We start from the raw sequence: 12,464 nt of genomic DNA, 5'->3' as shown, positions 1-12,464 counted from the left end.
TGAGGGAGAGGTTATTTTCCTTTCACCACTCCGCCAAGGCATTCAACTCCTTCCTGTTAGGCTGTCTCGTTGTTGTTGGTAATCAGGCCTACCACTGTTGTGTCGTCAGCAAACTTGATGATTTGAGTTAGAGACGTGCATGGCCATGGAGTCATGGATGAACAGGAGGGGGCTGAGCATGCACCCCTGTGGGCCCCTGTGTTGAAGATCAGCGTGGCGGAGGAGTTGTCTATCTTCACCACTTGGGGTCGGCCTGTCAGGAAGTCCAGGACCCAGTTGCACAGGGAGGGTTTCAGACTGTAACTAGCCTCTCAAAGCACTTCATGATTACAGAAATAAGTGCTACGGGGAATAGACATTTAGTTCAGTTACCTTCGCTTTCTTGGATACAGGAATGATGGTAGACATCTTGAATCAAGTGGGGACAACAGACTGGGATAGTGAGAGAAGGCTGTAAACACTCCAGCCAGCTGGTCTGCACATGCTCTGAGGATGCCGCTTGGGATGCTGTCTGGGCCGGCAGCCTTGCTAGTCTTAACCCGCATACATGCCTTACTCACATTGGCCACAGAGATCAGGAGCACATAGTCCTCGTGAGTGCTGGGGACCCATGTTGGCGGCTCATGTTGTTATCCTCAAAGCAGGCGAAGAAGGTGTTTAGCTAGAAGCGAGGTGTTGGTGTAGGGATGTGGCTGGCTTTTCCTTTATTCACAAGGTATATTCATGAGATGAATGCCAATCAAGAAGATTATATTCTTGTGCCTTTCCTAACTTGTAGGCTAGTAATGAAAGTGTTACTACAGAAGTGTCCAAGAGTGGACAGACTCTCAGTGTAAACTTGACCCTTTGATCGCCAAAGTCCAGGATGCATAAAGGTAACAAGGTAACAAGCATTTCACTACACACTCAATAACATCTGCTAAACATGTGTATGTGACCAATACATTTGATTTGTGTTGAATTGCGCCTGGCTGAGAAATCAAAATAATTTATGTTAGGCTGTACAAACTGTACATTTAGGAAATGACCCATTATTTTAGGTTATTTTGAATAATTTGCAGTGGAGTTATAGTGTTTCCATAACAATTTAATACACGTTTAACAAATCTCTCCTGACTACTTTCAACCAGAGGGAAGCAGCATTGTATTCTTTATCCCTAGCATGCGATTACCAGCCTAGGTACCGGAAGCGACGGCAATGGGAGTGAGTAAGAGTGCGCGTTGTAGGAGAAAAAGACGAGTTCCAGGCACCGATGATCGAGACTCATGTGGGTTCAGGACTGAACAGGTCTTTTGATCGGATTTCTAGGTGGACGGAACATAAGATCGAGGTGGAGTACGAAATCAACTAAAAGATTGGGAATATTAATCTAGTATTTGCACAATCTACATTTCTATTACAGACTACAAGAAGAACATGGGATATATGGCAAACTTGTTTTCCAAATTTATCTAACTATTCAGTCATTTCTAAACAGTGCTATTTTACGTGGTTGTCTTCCCTCTTGGTGTTCCCGGAGAGGTGGTTGAAGTAGGTTGTCATACCTTCCATACCTTCTGCTCGACCTGCATAGGTTGTGCTCTTTTTGCGCAGACGTTGACGTGCGGAGTTCCCTGTTTTCCTTTTGTCGCTACAGTCTCTAGTACCAAGTAGCTGACAATCATGGAACTATCTACGAAGAATGCCCGACAACGGCGAGAAGGCAATACAAACTCTAAGGTTACCAACACCAGAAAGCCACCGGTGGCTACTTTCCTCTCAATTGGCATTATTTGCATGAAAGGTAAGCTATAAACTCGCAAGGCATTCACTGTAGTCTGTCACACGAACCGCCTATTAGCTTAGAAAGTATTGTCCGAGCTAAGGAATTCAAGCGCGGGATTTCTATACATTATTTGCCATTTTTTGTCAATTGTATTTAACCTTTTATTTAACTAGGCAAGTCAGTTAAGAACAAATTCTTATTTACAATGATGGCCTACCCCGGCCAAACTCGGAAGACGCTGGGCCAATTGTGCGCCGCCCTATGGGACTCCCAATCATGTCCGGATGTGATACAGTCTATCTAGATCAAGTTTGACATTAGCTTCTTCATCGGGGTTTCGGTAGATAGCTGCCCAAGGTTGGCTGCCTGTGAACTACAATCCGACGCTGTGTTTTAATGTTTAGAAATGTTAATAAACATGCTGATATGCCCCTTCTCTTAGCCTGAAATAATCTTAAAAATAAAAAGATACTGTAGCAGACATAGCCCTGGGAAGTAGGGGTGCTTCAGCACACCCATAAGAAGGAAAAAATAAAATTATTTATATATATATATATATATATATATATATATATATATATATATATATATATATATATATATATATATATATATATATATATATATATATATATATATATATATATTATTGTATTTGTTATATATATATATTACAAAAGTAGTGCACCAGCCCTTACAAGTATTAGGGACAGATATAGACATCTGTAGGGTGACAATTTTTTCCCACCTCATCTCTGCTTTGGCAAAAAAAGTAGTTGTATTACTCGATAATGCCCGAGAAGCCGGTATTTGGAGGATATATTGTCACCGGTGTTGTTCGTCTCGGGCCTGCAAACCGTGCCAATATATCCTCCAAACACCGGCTTCGAGGGCATTACCACTTTAAACAACGGGTTACCATCATATTACAATAATGATTGACATATTTCCATTAAAAAAACATTTTTTAAATGAATTTATTCATACTATTTCATTCTTGCACAAGATATAGCTCCTGTATCTATGGACGGGACCCAGTCATTTGTTCCAAATTTTCCACTTACAGTCGAGTCAAACAGTTCAGCCAGAATAACAGCAAAGTAGCTGTATTTGTGTTTGTTTAAGCTGTTTTCTAGTGACATTTATTTGGATACATCCATAATAATGAGCTAATGATGCGCAATTTCGCCTGGCATAAAACATGTTCTTTCTTGTCAGGACACTGTTGTTCAGAGGAGCTAGCCAACACTTCAAACTGAAGTTGGAAAGACATCAAACTTTACATGTTGCCTTTATATTTACAGTGCCTTGCGAAAGTATTCGGCCCCCTTTAACTTTGCGACCTTTTGCCACATTTCAAGCTTCAAACATAAAGATATAAAACTGTATTTTTTTGTGAAGAATCATCAACAAGTGGGACACAATCATGAAGTGGAACAACATTTATTGGATATTTCAAACTTTTTTAACAAATCAAAAACTGAAAAATTGGGCGTGCAAAATTATTCAGCCCCCTTAAGTTAATACTTTGTAGCGCCACCTTTTGCTGCGATTACAGCTGTAAGTCGCTTGGGGTATGTCTCTATCAGTTTTGCACATCGAGAGACTGAAATTTTTTCCCATTCCTCCTTGCAAAACAGCTCGAGCTCAGTGAGGTTGGATGGAGAGCATTTGTGAACAGCAGTTTTCAGTTCTTTCCACAGATTCTCGATTGGATTCAGGTCTGGACTTTGACTTGGCCATTCTAACACCTGGATATGTTTATTTTTGAACCATTCCATTGTAGATTTTGCTTTATGTTTTGGATCATTGTCTTGTTGGAAGACAAATCTCCGTCCCAGTCTCAGGTCTTTTGCAGACTCCATCAGGTTTTCTTCCAGAATGGTCCTGTATTTGGCTCCATCCATCTTCCCATCAATTTTAACCATCTTCCCTGTCCCTGCTGAAGAAAAGCAGGCCCAAACCATGATGCTGCCACCACCATGTTTGACAGTGGGGATGGTGTGTTCATCTGTGTTGCTTTTACGCCAAACATAACGTTTTGCATTGTTGCCAAAAAGTTAAATTTTGGTTTCATCTGACCAGAGCACCTTCTTCCACATGTTTGGTGTGTCTCCCAGGTGGCTTGTGGCAAACTTTAAACAACACTTTTTATGGATATCTTTAAGAAATGGCTTTCTTCTTGCCACTCTTCCATAAAGGCCAGATTTGTGCAATATACGACTGATTGTTGTCCTATGGACAGAGTCTCCCACCTCAGCTGTAGATCTCTGCAGTTCATCCAGAGTGATCATGGGCCTCTTGGCTGCATCTCTGATCAGTCTTCTCCTTGTATGAGCTGAAAGTTTAGAGGGACGGCCAGGTCTTGGTAGATTTGCAGTGGTCTGATACTCCTTCCATTTCAATATTATCGCTTGCACAGTGCTCCTTGGGATGTTTAAAGCTTGGGAAATCTTTTTGTATCCAAATCCGGCTTTAAACTTCTTCACAACAGTATCTCGGACCTGCCTGGTGTGTTCCTTGTTCTTCATGATGCTCTCTGCGCTTTGAAACGGACCTCTGAGACTATCACAGTGCAGGTGCATTTATACGGAGACTTAATTACACACAGGTGGATTGTATTTATCATCATTAGTCATTTAGGTCAACATTGGATTATTCAGAGATCCTCACTGAACTTCTGGAGAGAGTTTGCTGCACTGAAAGTAAAGGGGCTGAATAATTTTGCATGCCCAATTTTTCAGGTTTTGATTTGTTAAAAAAGTTTGAAATATCCAATAAATGTCGTTCCACTTCATGATTGTGTCCCACTTGTTATTGATTCTTCACAAAAAAAATACAGTTTTATATCTTTATGTTTGAAGCCTGAAATGTGGCAAAAGGTCGCAAAGTTCAAGGGGGCCGAATACTTTCGCAAGGCACTGTATCCATAACAATGATGCCAGATAATTCACTATTTCGACTGGCTGAGAAAAACTGCCTTGCCTGCCTGTCTGTCTCCTCCCGACTCCAGGGATGTTCATTACTATGGGGCAGCTGGAGATCGAATTTCAATTTTGAAACAATGTTGCAAATGTCGGAGAGACAGTCAGCAAGGTTTATACAAATCTCCGCTGTTGAAAATCAAATGCTAGTCTAAAAGAAATGGGAGATGATGCTTTTTAAAGTCGAGATCAAGTTTATAAATTGTCTGGCTGGGCTGATGCGACAGTGGATTGCGCAGTGAGATGGAACAGAGTAAATAGGCTTTTCAACGTCATAGCTTTAGTCGGTGGTTAACTTGTGAAATAGACACCGGCTGGAATGCGGTTTTAACCTATCAGCATCCAGGATGAGACCAACCGTAGTGAACTTAAGAACTTAAGTCTTGCAGGATTCAATAATTGGGATTGTAAGAGTTGTTGCCCTGTCCCTTTCTCTGCAATTGCCATTCTAATGGAATCCAGAAAGAACAAAACCCTGTGCTCAAACATTTACATTAAAGGTGTAAAGTTATGGGCAAAAACATCCACATCAAATTAAATATTTTTCTTGATCAAATATCATGGAAAACAACCACTTCTTCTGCAGTATTAATTGACCATCCTTACAAACCACTTAATGTAAATGTTCATTACTGTCATCTGGTCATCTAGGTTTGTACCTGTAGACTCCATAACCATGAATAAAAACAATGCACAATACAGTAATTGAGAACATTAAGACATCAAGTGGTTTGTGATGATTTTGAGGTGATGATGTGGCTCAGTTGGTAGAGCATGGCGCTTGCAATGCTTAGGTTGTGGGGTCGATTCCCATAGGTGACAAGTATGAAAAGGTATGCACTCGCTGTACTGTAAGTTGCTCTGGAAAAGAGCATCTACTAAAATGGAAAAGGAATTAATAAATCATTTGAGTTTTCACATAGAAATGAGTTGCACCCCCACCATAGAAATACGTTGCAAGTATTTCAAGAAACAGGAAAAACATATATCAAGTAAGTATTATCAGATTAAATGTTTTGTACAGATTATTATCAGACTATCAGAAGTTACAGATGCTGGTAAACACTCAAATACATTTAGTTGATTTTTTTCTCACACAAAAGTAGTCCACTGGGCCTATACGAGTCCTGTATTAACAGACCAATAGACGTCTTCAGTGCATGCAATGTTTTTGCTTCTGCATCCCTCCCCACGTCTGCCCAAAAAATCGCAGCCCCCCCCACCCCCAAACTACTTCCCGTGGTTATGGTAGCAGATTTGCACAGATCCTTATGCTGTGTGTTCCTTCAGTTGACAAACTATACTTCCTCCCCAGTTACGCTTACACACAGGTTTTCGGAGCAAGCTAAATAGATAATTGGCACAGGTGGTCACCTCTGTCTTCTGTCTATCTACCGTAAACAAGCGCTGTAACATACAAGCACTGTAACGTGGAGATATGACCATGTGGGACTCTAACCCTGTAAATGTGTAGTAATTTAAACTTTTTGTAAAAAAAACAAACATTTAGAGCAAATGTTTAAACCAAACCCTTAACAAAAGTACCCCGGGAAGAATATAACTTTGTCAATAGGCGCTAAAGGTAGTTTGCATCTATAAATGGGTTAGTTCGACAAATCCATAATAATATACTTCTGGTTCCATACATTGTGCTCCATAATCAAGGCATGACAGTCAACCGATATTTGGTTGGAATCGGAATGATTCGGAACGTTGTCATTGTTTCGATGCCAAACGCTACCTGTTTCTTTACATTTACCTACATCCGGCTGTCATGTTGCAGTCTGTAAAAGTACGCTACCATTTCTATCTGAAGAAAATAAAGTTGAAATGTTGAGGTTCACACTCGACTTTAAAAGGCTCACACCGGGCATATGCAACATTGTAACATAGCCTACCTAAAGATTGGAAGTAGTTTACCTGCTGAGAAGAATGTAGCATTGCTTTATTTGCAACACATATTTCATCTAATACTATGGTGTCATTGCACCTAAGAGCTTATTACTCTTTTATTGCTCTTGTAAACTGTATACTCTGGATGGTATAGGCCTAACCTTATTGTAAATGGAAAAGATGGGGTTACAAAATTATATTGTGTTTGTATCCCATACTGGAAAATACGTTGTTCTCCTCCATGTTGGAATGCATGCACTGTGCATGATGCACTACATTCCTCAAATACACAGACAAGATTGGCTTTCATATTGGCTTATTAGCATATTCATGCAGATAGTTGCTATTTTTGCAGGTCTGTCTTCTTGGCCAACTTGCCATGCTTTTCTTAGCTCCAGCCATATGTATGTAATGGGGTACAGCTTTGGGGGGTCGGTGCCAATGAAATGAAGTACAAAGAAAACAAGAGGGATAGAAAAAAGATCAGAATCCTCCCAACCAGTTGATAAAGACTCGAGAGTTCATAACCTCTGCAGGGTGTTACAAAGCCAAGAAAAAGCCATGGATCCTTCCTAGTTTAATGAAAGGAATGTTCTTATCTTGCCAATTAACTCTTAACTCTCATGTCATATTTAGGGTATGTTTTGATCTCTGCCTATCAAATGAGCTGCAATGAAATGTAGTTGGCTGCATCACGTGTATTACTTCCAGGTGTATGTGTTCCTTTAGAGGAATTCACTCTGCTGAAGTTGAGAGCACGATCGCCCCTCTTTCTCCACTCCACTCTCTGCACTAGGCCTCTGAAGGGAATGGCTGTCTGTTCTGTTAGGGAGATGAATAGACCAGAGCTAGGTACACTCACAGCCAGATCACATTCTAACACGCTTCAGTAATGTCCCTCATGCACATGATCAAGGAGGTAGGGTAGAGTTGTCAAACTTTCTTTTGTTGCTTTGTGGAGGGTTGTGTGATTTTAGAAAAATCACACAATTAAAAAAAAAATATTGGGCACATGGGAGGGTAGTGCATTTCCCCCCTGTTTTACAGTCCCCATTTTGCAGTTTTTACTATGTAATTTATTCTATATTGCCAAATGTTCTCATCTCCTTGCATGCGCCTCTCCTATCAAGGTGTTTTGGTACTTCCCTTATGCACTACGCTTTTCTTTTTCGCTTACTATACAGTCACCTCTATCCTGCCCTCTATCCATAGCGACAATAGTGGTAGGTGGATTGTTTGTCCAGATCTTAACTAACAATCATACCACACATAAAATCAGTCAATCTGCACCAATTTTCTGTATAAATCCACAAGAACATAAAGGAATAGCGGAGAGGCCAGGTGCCTCATTGCGCATGAATGTCAAGACAGCCAAGACATGAGACACGCAGCTCAAAAAGCTCTTGTTTAGGCCATACAAATGTAATTGACTCGAACCCAGAATCTCTAGTGTCACCCAGCTAGACCACTGCGCCACTCGGGAGGCTCTCAATTGAAACTGTTGTTAGAAAGTACAACTTGTTGGAAGATAATTTGAAATTGACAAGTTGAAACAGCCTATAGATAATTAGCAGGCAGCGGGTGTTAACTGTTGTGTTGCGTAACAATCACTTTTTGGGACAGTTGGTGCAGTTTGACGTCACGTGCATAAAACAACTCACGCTGGGGCAACCGTTAGATATATTTGGAATTCGCATTTGAAAAGGTTAAATAGATAAAAAATGATGCACAAAATAATTTAGGCAACAGGGATCTTGATCCGGGAGGGGATTGAATGTCTCTGATGTATCTTAACATCTAGCCACTTAGCTAGCAGGTTAGCAAACCATATGCATAGCTGGAGCCATGAGCTGGATATAATTTATTTTACACATCTTGGATGGTATAAATGGTATATCACCCAAGCCTACTGGTCCCTGTGACTTGTCAATCCAAAACCATTATACTGTCATAATCCTTGCTATATGAGCCATGATACAATTCCTACCAAGTGGGTTAACCCTATTGGCACAATGCAGAGGGTGTTTGCCTTTCATGCCAGTGACCCGGATTCACTTCCTTGTCCTGCCGTTTAGGAATAGTAGGAATAAACAAAAGGTTGACATTTCTTGGTGAGTTTGCTAGGTTTTGTACAAAGGTTGTTTTGTATTATTTCAAGGGGTACAACATTTTTTGTAAAATTATTAGTATGATTCTTTTTTTTTTTTTTTGCTGGCTCACCTCACAAAATCAAAAAAAATCTGTTATACAGTTAATCCAATCTGTATGGCCTTGTGGACAATACTATTATTCTACCTAGACTAGCCTACAACACCATAATGCAATGAATATTGCATTATTGTTTTCAAGTGAGTACAATTGGAAACTGTATTCAAATGTAATTTGAATAATGGCAAAAAGCCCTGTTTTTTGAATGTTTCATTTCATCCATTCCATTTGAATCAGTTGTGGGTCTACTCTCAACATATTATAAGATTTAAAAAGGTCCAATAGGACAGTCTGGCTCAGGGTTTCCATTAACCGGTAAAAATGTTTTTAAGCAGATAAATAAAAATGTTGCTGGCTAAATTCAACAACAGTTGACACGCTTTACAATGTGAGCTGGAGGCAGTATGCATTTTGAAAACATACTTAATTGTGTGAAACCTGAATGTTTTACTTTCACATTATGAGGCATGCCTTACAGGGTTCGTACGGTTATGAACATCCTGGAAAAGTCATGAAATTTTAAAATAGTGTTTTCCAAGCCTGGAAAAGTTTTGGAAAAATCATGGAAATGTATTTATTAATTTCTGTGAATGTAATTTATTTAGGCACAGTTCTTTTTAAATATTTTATCAATCAAATAAAAGTAAACTTATTAGCCAGTATCAGAATGATACTAGGGAGTCTGTGTTTGTGTGCATCACCTGCATAGTGCGAGACAAGTGGGCCGTTGCACAAGTGGAGAGACAGAAAGGACATTACAGCAGCAGGTAGGCCTATCCAATAAAATATGATAGAGAACAAATGAACTAGGTAGCCAATTAAAAACACGTTTTGTACCCTCTAGTTACACGTATTAATGTTTTCGTCATGTTCCAAAAAACCTTCCACCAACACTCGCGAATAAGGCCATACAATAAAAAATAAAAAAACTATTCATATGGTTCTTTTAAGCAATTATTTTTGACTAAATGATCGATTCACTTCACCATTGTATTAGTTGGGATTCGGTAAATCAAAATAATAATGGGTCAAATCAAATACAACTTTATTGGTCACATGCTCCTAATACAACAGGTGTAGACTTTACAGTGAAATGCTTACTTAAGAGCCCATTCCTAACAGTGCAGAGTTAAACAGTAACTTTACTAAATAAAAAAGGAAATAGTAACTCAATAAAAACAGTACCAGTACTGAGTCAATGTGCAGGGGTATGAGGATTTGAGGTAGTACAGTATGTACATGTAGGTAGGGGTAACAGTTACTAGGCATCATAGTGCTAAAGGCGTCACTACAGTCCCGGGTTCGATCCCGGGCTATGCAGCCGGCTGCGACTGCGAGACACGAGGTTGCGCACAATTGGCCCAGCGTCGTCTGGGGAAAGGAAGAGTTTGGCCAGCTGGGATGTCCTTGTCCCATCGTGCTCCAGTGACTGCTTGTGACGGGACGGGCGCATGCACGCTGACATGGTCGCCAGTTGTACGGCGTTTCCTCCGACACATTGGTGCGTCTTGCTTCTGGGTTAAGCAAGCAGTGTATCAAGAAGCAGTGCAGCTTGGTAGGGTCGTGTTTCGGCGGACGCATGGCTCTCGAACTTCGCCTCTCCAGAGTCTGTACGGGAGTTGCAGCGATGGCACAAGACTGTAACTACCAATTGGATATCACAAAATTGTGGCAAAAAGGAGATAAAAAGTATCACAAAAAAAAACAAGTGACTAGGCACATGCCTTTTGGTCCCAGATTTAGAGCGAGGTCTGGGTAGCCCTTTTGATTAGCTGTTCAGGAGTCTTATGGCTTTGAGATAGAAGCTGTTAAGAAGCCTTTTGGACCTAGACCTGGCGCTCCGGTACCGCTTGCCGTGCGGTAGCAGAGAGAACAGTCTATGACTCGGGTGGCTGGAGTGAGTCTTTGACAATTTTTAGGGCTTCCTCTGACACCGCCTGGTATAGAAGTCCTGGATGGCGGGAAGCTTGGCTACGATCACTACGATCTGTAGTGCCTTGCGGTCAGAGGCCGAGCAGTTGCCATACCAGGCAGTGATGCAGCCAGTCAGAAAGCACTCGATGGTACAGCTGTAGAACCTTTTGAGGATCTGTGGACCCAAGCCAAATCTTTTCAGTCTCCTGAGGGGAATAGGCTTTGTCATGCCCTCTTCATGACTGTCTTGGTGTGTTTGAATCATGATAGTTTGTTGGTGATGTAGACACCAAGGAACTTGAAGTTCCACTGCAGCCCCGTCGATGAGAATGGGACTTGCTCCGTCCTCTTTTTCCTGTAGTCCACAATCATCTCCTTTGTCTTGATCACGTTGAGGGAGAGGTTGTTGTCTTGGCACCACACGGCCAGGTCTCTGACCTCCCTTCTTCCTATAGGCTCTCATCATTTTCAGTGATCAGTCCTACCACTGTTGTGTCATCGGAAAACTTCATGATGGTGTTGGAGTTGTGCCTAGCCATGCAGTCATGAGTGAACAGGGTGTACAGGAGGTGACTGAGCACGCACGCCTGAGGGGCCCCCGTGTTGAGGATCAGCGTGGCGGATGTGTTGTTCCCTACCCTTACCACCTGGGGGCGGCCCGTCAGGAAGTCCAGGATCCATTTTCAGAGGGAGGTGAGCTTTGAGGGCACTATGGTGCTGAAAGCTGAGCTGTAGTCAATGAATAGCCTACTCACATAGATGTTCCTTTTGTCCAGGTGTGAAGGGGCAGTGGAGTGCAATAGAGATTGCATCATCTGTGGATCTGTTGGGGCAGAATGCAAATTGGAGTGGGTCTAGGGTTTCTGGGATAATGGTGTTGATGTGAGCCATGTTTAGCCTTTCAATGCACTTCATGGCTACAGATGTGAGTGCTACGGGTCGGTAGTCATTTAGGCAGGTTACCTTAGTGTTCTTTGGCACAGGGACTATGGTGTTCTGCTTGAAACAGGTTGGTATTACAGACTCAGTCAGACTGGTTGAAAATGTCAGTGAAGACACCTGTCAGTTGGTCAGCGCATGCTCGGAGTACACGTCCTGGTAATCCGTCTGGCCCTGCGGCCTTGTGAATGTTGACCTGTTCAAAGGTCTTACTCGCATTGGCTACGGAGAGCCTGATCACACAGTGTGTCAAGAAGCAGTGCGGCTTGGCAGCTGATGCTCTCATGCATGTTTCAGTGTTACTTGCCATGAAGCGAGCATAGAAATAATTTAGCTCGTCTGGTAGGTTTGTGTCACTGGGCAGCTCGTGGCTGTGCTTCCCTTTGTAGTCTGAAATAGTTTGCAAGCCCTGCCACATCTGGCATCGGAGCCGGTGTAGTACAATTCAATCTTAGTCCTGTATTGATGCTTTGCCTGTATGATGGTTCGTTGGAGGGTATAGCGGGATTTCTTATAAGCTTCCGGGTTAGAGTCCCGCTCCTTGAAAGCGGAAGCTCTACCCTTTAGCTCAGTGCGGATGTTGCCTGTAATCAATGGCTTCTGGTTGGGGTATGGTACGGTCACTGTTGATGAAGCAAATGACAGATGTGGTGTACTCCTCAATGCCATCTGAAGAATCCCGGAACATATTCCAGTCTGTGCTAGCAAAACAGTCCTGTAGCTTAGCATCTGCTTCATCTGACCACTTTCTTATTGACCG

The 12,464-nt window shown here is 41.8% G+C and overlaps 1 protein-coding gene across 1 annotated transcript in view; it reads left to right on the top strand.

Moving 5' to 3' along the window:
- The first annotated feature begins 1,173 nt into the window (after positions 1-1,173).
- The window catches only part of LOC110525690 (inactive tyrosine-protein kinase 7), a 210,788-nt gene continuing 199,497 nt past the window's right edge, over positions 1,174-12,464 (top strand). Inside the window, exon 1 of the mRNA XM_036980912.2 lies at positions 1,174-1,784. Coding sequence (XP_036836807.2) covers positions 1,664-1,784 — 121 coding nt within the window. The 5' untranslated portion in view covers positions 1,174-1,663. The remainder of the gene's footprint in view (positions 1,785-12,464) is intronic.

The sequence above is a fragment of the Oncorhynchus mykiss genome, chromosome 1, assembly GCF_057628025.1.
Source record: "Oncorhynchus mykiss isolate SJ-2025 chromosome 1, ASM5762802v1, whole genome shotgun sequence".
Lineage (NCBI taxonomy): Eukaryota > Metazoa > Chordata > Actinopteri > Salmoniformes > Salmonidae > Oncorhynchus > Oncorhynchus mykiss.
This window is presented reverse-complemented; position numbering and strand designations above follow the sequence as displayed.